This window comes from Choloepus didactylus, chromosome 9, assembly GCF_015220235.1.
Source record: "Choloepus didactylus isolate mChoDid1 chromosome 9, mChoDid1.pri, whole genome shotgun sequence".
Classification (NCBI taxonomy): Eukaryota; Metazoa; Chordata; class Mammalia; order Pilosa; family Megalonychidae; genus Choloepus; species Choloepus didactylus.
Window position 1 is genome coordinate 107,734,152 of NC_051315.1, and position 12,325 is coordinate 107,746,476.

A 12,325-nucleotide genomic window follows, 5' to 3' on the forward strand; every position below is an offset into this window, starting at 1 on the left:
ATTCAAATACTGAGACAACCCAGGAAGCCTGATGCTGAAATAACAAAAATAGGAAGTAGTGATTTGTATCATGTAAGAAGAAATAATCAATTGCCTAGAAGCTTTGACAAGGCATGTCTGAAAAGTACAAGTGGACTAGTGGGTTACTCTAAATTCATTAATTCTGATTGTCAGTTGGCCTTGCAATAATTCTTGTGTCCTAGCTTTGAAATGTTTCCACTTTCTTTCTGCTCCACAAGTGAGTGCAAGAAAGGACTCATCGTGGGATAAGCAAATAAAATAATTTCTCTTCCAATGCAGTCTAAAAATCACAGAATGTTTTGTCATAAATTCCAAAAAGTAGTAAGATATTTTGGATTTGGGGTTAATGAAAAAGAACATGCACAGGAAGAGAGCATGCTTTATACACGAGGCCCTCTCTTCCATCTATATATGATAAACCCAATCAGTAGTATAAAGTCAAATCTTTGTCTTCACACATCAGGAGCCTGTGGGAGATGGAGGAAAAGGTAATTGGAGACAGGTATACTGGAAACAGATTTTGACTGAGAGCAGGAACAAGCCATATATCCATGTCTATCCCTGTATCTATTTACCTATATCTATGCATCTACATATCTACATTTCAATACATTTCCTTAATATTCCAACAATCCTCCTGTTATAGTAGTTATTCCTGTTATTATTTAAACTACTTCTGTTAGATCTTAAGTCCTACAGGCAACTTCTTGGGCAGAAATTACTTCTAGGATCAGAAACTGTAATTATTTAGATTTCTGTATTTCAGAAGCACTTATAAAATGACCTCTACGTAACATTTTGAGAAACAAAATACTGCCCCATCAGTTGCCTTTGCAGTTCATAAAATGTTTTCCTTTCTATCTAATTCTCAAGACTTGGGTCAGGCTTTCCAGTTTTGTTTAGGCGTCATGAAAATCATGGTAATTAATTATCATAAGAATAGAACTTATTTATAATAAGAAGTGATTCTCAACATACCTCATGAAGCCGGAGGTCTTTCTCATAAACCAGTTTTTTTACAAAAGCAGCTATAAATACAACCCAGGCAACCATAAGCACAATTGGAAGAGAATAAGAGACACTGGTTAGGAAGCTGTGAAAACAAAAACAAAAACAAAAAACAAAAATCCAGTGACCAAAATGAATGTCACACTTGCAGATTATAATATATAGAAAGCATACACCATTTTATATTGAAATTATTTTTAACTTTATTTTGAAATAAATTCAAACTTACAGTAACAGTTGCAAAAACAATACAAACCCCATACAGAACTCCAGCATACCCCGACCCATTGCCCCTTCCCCACTTCTCGTAACCCATACTCTACACCACCATTTCTTTCTTTCCCTCCCTCCCTCCCTATCATCTATCATATATTGCTTTGTCTTCTGAACATATGAGAGCAAGCTGCACACATCTTTGAACAAACAATATAATTCACATATACATTTCCCATGAACAAGAACATTCTTTTATGCAATCTCATTAAGCGCAGCTAAGACGTTCAAGAAATTCAACATTAATACAAAGCTTACATTCTATATTTCCTTTTTTTTTCCTTATGTCCCATCTATGTCCCTTTGAGCCTCCTCTCCTCCATCCTCAGATCCCATCCAGGATCATCCTTGGGATTTAATTGTCATCTATTTAGACTGCCATATTTTTTTTTTCAATTGTGGAAACATATATACAGCCTAAATCTTCCCATTCCAACCCCTCCCTAGCATTCCATTAGTGGGATTAATCACATTTAGAATGTTGCAATGCTATCACCTTCCCACCATCCATTACTAGAAATTTCCCTTCACCCCAAACACAAACCCTACATTCATTTCTTAACTCCCCACTACCCCTTCCCCCACTTCTCGTAACCCATACTCTACCATTCATCTCTATGGTCGTATTCTCTGATACTTTCTTTGTGTTTACCATGGGGCTTAAATTTAATCTCTTAAATCTATAATAATCTTGTTTTTCTTTGATACCAACTTAACTTAAATAGGACACATAAACGATGTTCCTATACTACTCCATTCCCCCGCCTTTATGTAGTTCTTGTCAAAAATTACATATTTTACATTGAGTCCAAAATCACTGATTTATCATTATAGTTCATGTGTTTTAGATCCTGTAGGAAGTAAATAGTGGAGTTACAAATCAAAAATACAGTAGTATTGGTATTTATATTTACCATGTGATCTTTACTGGAAATCTTCATTTCTTCATGTAGTTTCAGTCAATTGTTTAGTGTCCCTTCCTTTCAGCCTGCTCAGTTCCCTTTAGCATTTCTTATAGGACTGATCTACTGGTGATGAAGTCCCTCAGTTTTTGATTATCCAGGAATGTTTCCATCTCCCCCTCATTTTTACCCTCCAGGTGTTTGTGAATTTTCTAAGACTCTGATGATTATTGACTTCTATTTGTATTCCACTGTGGTCAGAGATTTTAAAATTTATTGAGGCTTGTTTTATGTCCCAGCATATGGTCCATTCTGGAGAAAGATCCATGATAACTAGAGAAGAATGTGTGTCCTGGTGTCCTGGGATGTAATGTTCTATGTATGTCTGTTTAAATTCTCTCTCTCTCTCCTTTCTTTGTTTCTCTGTTGGTAGGGCTCCATTTAGTGTCTTTAGGTCTTTTATTAGCAAAATCTTTCAGCATTTGTTTGTCTGTGAAAAATTTAAGCTCTCCCTCAAATTTGAAGGAGAGTTTTGCTGGATAAAGTATTCTTGGTTGGAAATTTTTCTCTCTCAGAATTTTAAATATGTCATGCCACTGACTTCTTGACTCCATAGTGGCTGCTAAGTAGTCACTACATAGTCTTATGTTGTTTCCTTTGTATGTGGTGAATTGCTTTTCTCTTGATGCTTTCAGAACTTTCTCCTTCTCTTCCGTATTTGACAGTCTGATCAGAATATGTCTTGGAGTGGGTTTATTTGGATTTATTCTATTTGGAGTTTGCTGGGCATTTATGCTTTGTGTATTTATATTGTGTAGAAGGTTTGGGAAGTTTTCCCCAACAATTTCTTTGAATACTCTTTCTAGACCTTTACCCTTCTCTTCCCCTTCTGGGACACCAATGAGTCTTAAATTTGAACATTTTATTTTATCTATCATATCCCTGAGATCCATTTCGATTTTTTCAATTTTTTCCCCATTCTTTCTTTTGTTCTTTCATTTTCCATTCTGTGGTCCTCGAGGACATTGAGTCGTTTTTCAACTTCCTCTAATCTTGTATTATGAGTATCCAGAGTCTTTTTAATTTGGCCAACAGTTTCTTTTATCTCCATAAGATCTTCTATTTTTTTATCTACTCTTGCAATTTCTTCTTTATGCTCTTCTAGGGTCTTCTTTATGTCCTTTATATCCTGTGCCATGCTTTTATTGTCTGTCTTTAGTTCTTTGATTAATTGTGCCAAGTACTGTCTCTTCTGATCTTTTGATTTGGGTGTTTGGATTTGGGTTCTCCATGTCGTCTGGTTTTATCATGTGCTTTAAGATTTTCTGTTGTTTTTGGTCTCTTTGCATTTGCTTTACTTGATAGGGTTCTTTCAGGTTATAAAAAATACCAATCTCTAATTTGTCAGATCTACAGCTTGGTGGCATACACTTTCTCTAACTAATCAGCAGATGGCGTCCGCGAGTCATCTATTCCCCTCAAGTCAGTTCTCCCCAACTTTGTCTTTGTGGTGTGTGGGGTTCTGATTCTTGTGGGGTTCAATTGGTGCACTAAGTTTGGGTGTGTTGTTGGTGCTGTCTGCCCTGAATGTGGAGCATGTGTCTGGGTGGTTAGGGAGGCAGGACAGCTTTAATAATCAAACCTCCCAGGGGTTCCCGGAGATTTAAGGCTGTTGCAAGAGTCTAAGCCTTCATTTCAGTCTCACCACAGATTGTCTCTGCCACTGACCCACAAGTCCTTGGTATTGGCGTAGGGTCCCTGGGATTTCAGAGCAGGTCCCCTTTCTCGGCCATGCTCTTCTGGGACCGCTGCTGAGGGAAGGTTGTGCTACGTCACATGTGTGCGCTGGCCCTCCAGGGAAGTCCTGGGCCACTGGGCCATGCAGGGGCATTCCAAGCCTGTCATTTCAGAATGCAGACTCCCGGTTTCACCAAATGCATGGTCCCTGTGGATTTAGTAGACCTTGTCCAGCTGGTGCATCACTGGAACTGGTGTCCAGCTGGTGCATCACTGGAACTGGTGTTCTGGGTCACTTCTGGTTTTTATCTGGTATTTTTCACAGAGGTGTTTTTTTGCCCTGTCTCACCTAGCCACCATCTTAGGTTCCTCCTTATATTGAAATTATATTCCTATTTTGAAATTGAGATTAATCATTAATATTACTCCATTATTTATGAAGTCTGAAGCTAATTTAACAGTAGTTCCATGATTTCCTTGCTTTAATGCTCACGAGTAAAAAGCAGCTTTGGATTGTTAGGGTAAAAACTGCCATATTGTTTAAAGTATGTTTTAGTGTGTGATTTCCAGGAAAACAATTATTATATACATATAATTGCAAGGCTCAAAACTCCTCTGTCTAAACTAAATTCTTATTTAAAAGGCAGATTTAAAATTAGATGGTGATTGGTTTTTCTAGCTAAAAGCTGTATCTTCCAAAATTACTGTATTTATTTATTCTTAAGAAGCTCATAGTTATTAAACTAAATTTTCCAAAATGAAATAAAATAAAACCCAAAACATTCTATTTAAAATGCAAAGAACTTGAGTTCCTCAAAGAAATGCCTTGGGAGATGTTCATAAACAGTGTAGAAATGTCTTTCATGAGGTTGGTCTCGTTATGTGCCTTGATAAGAAGGTTACTAGAAGACCTTATCAAGCCCTGAATATATTACCAGGTGGACTTCCTGTGATGCCTGAAAGTTCAAACACAGTGGCTCCCAAAGCTGACAGTGCATTAGAATCACCTGAAAGGCTTATTAAAACACAGATTTCTGGCCCCCATATAAACTTCTAATTTACTATTTCTAGGTTGGGACCTGGAATTTGCACTTTTAACAGGATCCCAGAGACCACACTTTGAGAAGCACTGTTCTGGCATTAGCCATCCTTCTCTGGACTGAGGCTAGGGCAATAGTTTCCAATGAGAGAAACTCTACATTGATCCAATTTGCATATTGGGTTCCACTAAAGCTTTCACTTGGAAAAAGGACTCAAAGCCGTCTCTTTTCTAATCCATAAGGCTAAGGAATTACCTCCAAGTTCTCTAAGAAAATTATAAATACTAATGGAAACATGATATCACCATCATTAATTATCATTTTAGCATGCAACTGTGTATCACTACCAGCGATATATGAGGGTTTTGGGAGCGGTATGGGTAGAAGTAAGGGCTGAGGTCATATCTAATTTTTGTGGTTCCTGGGAAATTGTCTGGCACAGGGTAAGGGCTTAAAAAATATTTATTGAATGATTCTCGTTTTGGTCCAGGTCCAGCCTTGCCACTATTTTCTGACTCCAGAATTAAGCAAAGGCTTCCATCAATTAATAACAAATTTATAATTTTTAATAACAAATTTCAAGTGATTATGTACTTTAGGGTTGGTATAGTACAAAGGAGAAAATGGTGGTCTTGTCTTAGAGTCAGAAGGATCCATGTGTTATCAGCTTTATAACCTTGGGCAAGTTACTTAAACTTTCTGTATTTCAGTTCTTTCATTGGGGAAGTATTGATGTTAATATCTGCCCCTACTTACCTTTTGAGTAAATAAAATAATGAAATAATATATGTAACAGTACTTTGTATGCAGCAAAGAGTTTATATGTGCATGAAAGACATGACCATGCTCACATAAAGAATGCAGAATACAGTTTTCTTTTTATTTTTAATGAAACATCTGGGTACCTACTATCTGAGGTACTAAAATTTGCAAGGAGAAAAAAGTGAGCAGGAAAATGGATGAGACTCTTAATTTAACTGAACCCACAGTTCTTTACTATGCATGTAAGATACTGCAAATCATACACAGTTCAGGCAGCAAAGTCCTGACTGGTCACCACAAAAGGCAGCTAACCTTGACAACTCACTTGACGGACTCCTTCCTGTGTCCTGTATCAATACTGCATAAAGAATTACATCCTCACCTCATCTATAGCTCTTGAAGCAGCCAAGGGAGACTCAGCATTGACAGAAAGAAAGAAGAAAAAAAAAAGCCAGAACCATCTGAATTGTACATAAGCTGCAATAACCGGATTGAATTACAACTACTATTCCTTTAAGATAATATTCAGCCTTAAGTTTTTGTACAGGAAGATGTGCTTGAAAAACTTAATTTTCCAACCTTCTTTTTCAACTGTGGTTAGAGTGGAGGAGCCAATCAGTGTTGGCAGATTTCTTGACTGTTCAAATTCAGTTGTATAAGCATTATTTTTGTTTATGTAACAAAACCATTTTAAATAGAGAAGATTCTTAGCAAATGGACTGATAGTATATAAAATAGTTTCAGATAGTGCAGTATTGTTTTTATCCTAGAAGGTTGATCAATGTGTGTTCATAATTTCATTTTTTCCCCATTTTTTTTTTTTTTTTTTTTACATTATGTGTTCATAGATTTTTATCCAATTTGGGAATTGGAAGGAATTTTAAGATTGTCTTGTTCAACAAACCTCATTAGACTAAGACCAGTAGAGAGTAGGCAACTTTTCAAAGGTCAGGCAACAATGGATTTGGGGCTAGAACCTAACTCCCCTAATTCCCAGACCAAAGTTCTTTGAGAGCTAAGGGTCATCTGCTAAGCACTTTACCATCATTTTGATAATGATCAGGGGCTTAAATAGAGCTGTGCCCTAAAGTGTGGCTCTTTTCCTGGAAATGAGCGTAAGACAAAGAGGATTGGGGAAAGTTATCCCTTTGACTTGATACATCTAAATGAACAGAAAAATGAGCTCCCCAAAAAAGTGGTTGATTGTTATAAAAGGCTGAAAGTGCAAACACTTACTTGTCTTTCATGAAGCAGGGATAAGGAATTGCTTGAACCTGGACTGCTATTTCCTGGGAATTCCTTCCAGTCTGCAATTCAATGATAGCTCTTTCAATACTATCCTGTAAGTAAATAAAGGCCCTGCCGTAGATCTGGTTATGTGATGGAGAATTGTGTGGTCCTGGGGCCCAAATCTTGGTTCTTATGTTTCTTGTTGTCTGTGAAGTCTTGAGGCTCATGCGGATGGTGTATTTTACGATGGGAGGAAGAGAGACATTTTCAGAATCATAGTCTCTGTGCTGGCTTCCGTTAGAAGGGAGCTTAAATATAACGCCTATAAATAAAATGGCAACAACAGCAGAAAGGTTATTTTATGGTTGACATTATTCACTTTTTGGAAGGTACACACAGGGGCAGCCAACCAGTCAATTGAGTTAGTCATATGTTGGAAAGTTGAGGCTCCTAATTTACAGAAAAGACTGTTAATAGGAAGTGACTGTTTCAGAGAATCAAAGTCAGAGTTTGAGAATATAATCACAGACTAAGTGGCATGACTGAATATGTCATTCTAGGCCACTTATTGAAAATTTGAAGAAAAAAAAACACTTTAAAAATAATCTTGATTGATTATGAGGATAGACTCAACCTCTTGCCATGACTTTGTAATGCTCCCCACTCTTCATTTTAACTACACCAGCAGAATTAGGCCTATGTTGAGACTCCTCAAACTTAGAAAAGATGGTGGGTTGACTACATGAAAGGTTCTCTTTTCTAAGGACTTCAGGGGGGCAGTGACCCCCAGACTACTTTTCTGAGTTCTGGATGAAAGACATGAGGGAAGAATTTGGCCAATTCTAGTACAAAGAGAATCTCAAACTCTAGTAGGATAGCACTTACTTCCAAAGAGTTCATTGCTTTTGTAGAGCCTTTTAGCCTCTCTCTCCATTTCATCTATGGTTTTTGCTGCCTGAATACGATCATACAATACACAGGAGGAAATATTCACTGTCAAAGAAGACAGTGTGTTAAGCTGATCAATGATGTCAATGTTGTTCTCTAATTTCATCCTAATAGCATCTAAAAAGCAAAGCAAAATAGAGAAAAAACATATTATTGTCTTGATTCTAGTAGTAAAGAGACAAAATACTGAGTTTTTGATAAATATTAAACATTAAACTAGATTATAAATAATAGGAGGTTGTAGAAGTAACTCTAAAAATATCTAGTATTCTATACCTAGGAAAATGAGTCTGGCTGTAAAAATATTTATTCAAGAGAATATTAAGCTAGTTACAAATTACACACAGTAAATAGGTATAAAGAAAGAGACAATATAATTGAAAATTGTAGTCTGCTAAAGTTTAACTAACCAATAACTAAGGAAGAATAATTTTTTAAAAAAACATCTATCTACCTACAGTGGGTAAGAAACCTATAAACTAGAGATAAAAGTTTAGAATAAACTAAAAAGAAATCTTGTTTTGCACAGGGAATGTAAATGTAAGAATTTAAACAAAGTCTATATAGAGTGCAAAGAACAAATAAACTCTACCATTCAATAAGATGTGCTATAGAAATATTGCTTAAGGGACTGTGAGAATCCATGCCATGTAGTTACAACTTTTGAATAGTTTGATTTAAACCCTTATGTGAGTTACCTCTACTGATCTCCATATTAATCTAGTCAAAATGATCAAGATTTTATTTTAGGTAATTACCTCTTACCTCTTAGGTAATTAGGTAAGGATTTGATTGCTCTTTAATTTCATGACTCCTTATGAAGAAATCAACAGAGACAGAGGATAAATATAAAATTGCAAGTTAATAAATTATTTGGCCAATTAAATTTTCACTATGACTTCATCATCTTGAATATCAGGAAGGTTGTGAATATTATACATCTCTCCTCATGGAACCCAAATATGTGTCTTCCGTCATCCAAAACAAGACTAAATTTCCCACATAGGGCAACTTAAATACATTTATTGTTAGAATTTGAAGTGTTTTCCCCTGATATAGGTGGGGGGAGGGGTAAAACTGCAGTTGAACAGTGGCCTCCAGTGGCCATTGGAAATCAACACAATGCCAAAGGATTCTTTTGATATGCGAGTTGACAAAATTACAGGAAGCTGTGAGGGTCAGTGGACTCAAATGTGAACTATAATTTCTCTTAAATTCTAAGTTACATATATAATTACAGAAACATCAGTTTCACTGCTATATTCACTAAATCTTATTTTATATTCTAAGCCTCATCTCCTATTTGTTAAGTTAGGAATAATAAAATGTATATGATAACTTTGTAGTATATCCCTCATATTTTGAAGAAATGCTTCCTTACCCAAATGGTACTTTTAGACAATAAATACAGTAATACCATTCTTTAATTTCTTGACTATCATAAATGCATAAAATTATGTGAAATACAAATTTAGGCATAATTCCTCCCCACCAGTATAAAACCTAAGTCACTTGTGTCCCAGCAGTGCCTGTCAGGAAGAGGGGCATTTGTTCGGCTGCTGCTGCCAAATTCTAATGCTCTCAATTCCTTCCCCATACTTGTGGTTGCACAGCAACAGTGAAGCAGACATAGACTGAATTATATGTCTTGCATCCCTTAGGTTGAAGGTGGGGATGTGGCAGAGGGAATGCATAAGTTCATTCAGCTTCCTTTGATCCTCTTCAGCCTGCTGCTTTTAAATGACCATGAGAGGAGGACCCAACCTTGAATACTGATTAAGGTTTATTTTTGTGTGTGTCTCTGCATTGCCTTTGTCTTGCTTTTTCTAACTCTGTAACCTCTTCCAGTTATATGCTGTATTTGTCAAAATGGTTCTGGGGTCACTGGAGATAAATGTTAAATGTAGCCAGAAAGAAACCATTTCATCTTCCCTATCCTTAAGGACTTGCTTTTCATCATGTCACAAAAAAAAAAAAAAAAAAAAAAGAAAGAAAAGGAAAGAAAAGAAAGAAAAAAGCACCCTTACCACTTGGATAACCAACAACCTGCCTATGACTGAAGGGAAAACTGTATTGACATGAGGTATATTGTGTTATAACTATTAAAAAATAACTGCAGACGTTCACCATCTGAATATTGAAACAATCATTCCTACTTGTAATTGTATCACTAACAAGGAAGAAGATGGATCCTGTGTATCCAGGGTTTTACTTTTCTTAGAATAACCAGCTAGAAACAAAATACAGAAGAAAAGGGAAAAATGTTCTAGTTTGGGACAAGGTTTTTCACATTCTGGCATGACTGCTGAATAGAAGGTGCTGTGAATTTGGACTCACCGAGCTCATCTATCTGCTTCAATAGTTCAACAGCATCAAGTCCCACGGAGAATTTTACAAAAACTTGCACGAAAGGATTCCTTAGAGTATTCTAACAAATAATAACAGGGAATTAGTTTCAATACAAGAAGAAAATATGTTTAGTCAGTGTCTCTCTAATAACACCCACAGTGAAATGTAGTAGCAGCAACTGGGCATTAGTGATGAACCATCTTGCAAAGGCTCACATAGAAATCCTTGAGAAAGAAAGAAAAGATGTGTGGCTGGTAATGACTTGTAAGAATGGGTTTTTGATGATCTATAGACATGAATTGATTAATACACTGAAGTGGGCAGATATGACCACAATCATCAACATTTGGAAACTATATTCAATGTAACATTCCTTTTTCTCATAGCTATTTTGTCATTTCTTTTTGAAATGTTAGTCACAATTTTGGTAGTTCTGGTTTTTTGTTCACTTTGAAACAAAAACAACTTTTCAGTATTGTGATGTCTACACAGAAATTGACCTAAACTAGAATGAGCACGAGGGTTGTTTGAGCAGGGATTAAATTTTGAAAGGAGCAATTCTTTAGAACATTTTTTTTCCAGTAATGATAACTTTTGCTTCCTTAACTGGCCTTAAACTTAATACCCTCAGATAACTACTTAAATGAGGACACTCTGTGCACAATATGTAAGAATAAATTTGGGATTTGATAATATGTATCATACATTTAAGCAAATTTATTGTTCTTGTCCAGAACATTACTAGTTTAAGAATTCTGGTTCAGTTAAAACAGCAAAGCATAAGTTAAAGTGGAGAAATAAGTTTGAAAAGTATGTTTTACATCAGTTTTTATAGCATTTTACTTTTGGACAGTCGATTTGTATTGCTGGTTTTGTCTCAAAATCACCTTGTAAAATATCATGTCCCTGAATTATAGAACAGCTGCAGTAGAAGCGGTGAGGGTAAGTGAATAAGAGCCATAATCTGTTATCCTGTCTCAGACCCAGTTTCTGAAGGAAAGTTAGTTTTAATCTGTTGAATATGGACCCAAAGTTACTATTTACCCATTAAAATCTCAAAGAATGCTAATTCTTACTAAGGTGAACGACAGAACCATCTCATACCTGGAGCATTGGAATCGTCTGGTTTAGCAGATTGAAGGAATTCATGAAAAGTGGCGATTTATCCATCCACTCTAGAGATTTTTCTCTTAATTCTGCCAGGTGCCTCAGAGTTACATTAGACTTAAAGATGAGGAAACAAAACAGAATTGATCTGTCAGTCTCTTTCATATATTTTTTTAAAAGGCATTTTAAGGTTGTTTTGTTACAGAACTTTAAAAAACAGTGGAGTTAGTAAAAAATATGGTCATAAATTTCCCAAATTGCCAAAAAATTTTAATGGCTCCTTTTATGGGATCAAGATCTTTTATAAAATTTGTAGAATTCAGGGTTTGCTTCATGCCCACAGTGAATTTACACCCAAAATGAAGGGATGTCTTCTTGGGTTTTCACTAGTTGTTCAGTTTTACCAATGACATACTTCACTACTGACAAATCCTTCTTGTTCAAGAATAAAGGGAGAAAGATATTCTCATATATTGCTTGTGGAAATGGATATGTTACAGCCTTTTCTGGAAGGCAAACTGACAAATGCTATTACAATAAAAGAAAATACAATATCCTTCAATCCCTCAAGCCTGAACATGCATCTCATTGAAATATAGATACCACCATATAACACCATACGCATGAGACTATTTTTTGCCAAATTGTTATGTTAGCAAAACAAAAATGAAAACAAAATGAATGCCCCACAAGAGAGGATTGTCTGAGTAAATTCCTTTCTATGAAAAATTATGCAACTTTTAAAAAGAATGAATTAAGCTATGCTGGTTGAGTTGAAGGAATTTCCACAAGGCATTGTTGCATGAGAAAAGAAATATGTAGAAAAGCATGATAATGCAATTTCACTTTTATAATGCAAATAATGACCAAAAACTCTGCATATGAATGTATATATTGTATAATAATATTAGAGGAATATGGGGAAATTATAGAAAGACATTAAAGGTT

The 12,325-nt window shown here is 35.7% G+C and overlaps 1 protein-coding gene across 1 annotated transcript in view; it reads right to left on the bottom strand.

Annotated features, from left to right (window-relative positions):
- Positions 1 to 12,325, bottom strand: part of ABCA12 (ATP binding cassette subfamily A member 12) — a 176,230-nt gene that overhangs the window by 49,197 nt on the left and 114,708 nt on the right. Inside the window, exons 19-23 of the mRNA XM_037849707.1 lie at positions 11,375 to 11,494; positions 10,259 to 10,349; positions 7,859 to 8,038; positions 6,980 to 7,295; positions 1,000 to 1,114 (exon numbers count right to left, since the gene is read on the bottom strand). Of these exons, the coding sequence (XP_037705635.1) occupies positions 1,000 to 1,114; positions 6,980 to 7,295; positions 7,859 to 8,038; positions 10,259 to 10,349; positions 11,375 to 11,494 (822 nt within the window). The remainder of the gene's footprint in view (positions 1 to 999; positions 1,115 to 6,979; positions 7,296 to 7,858; positions 8,039 to 10,258; positions 10,350 to 11,374; positions 11,495 to 12,325) is intronic.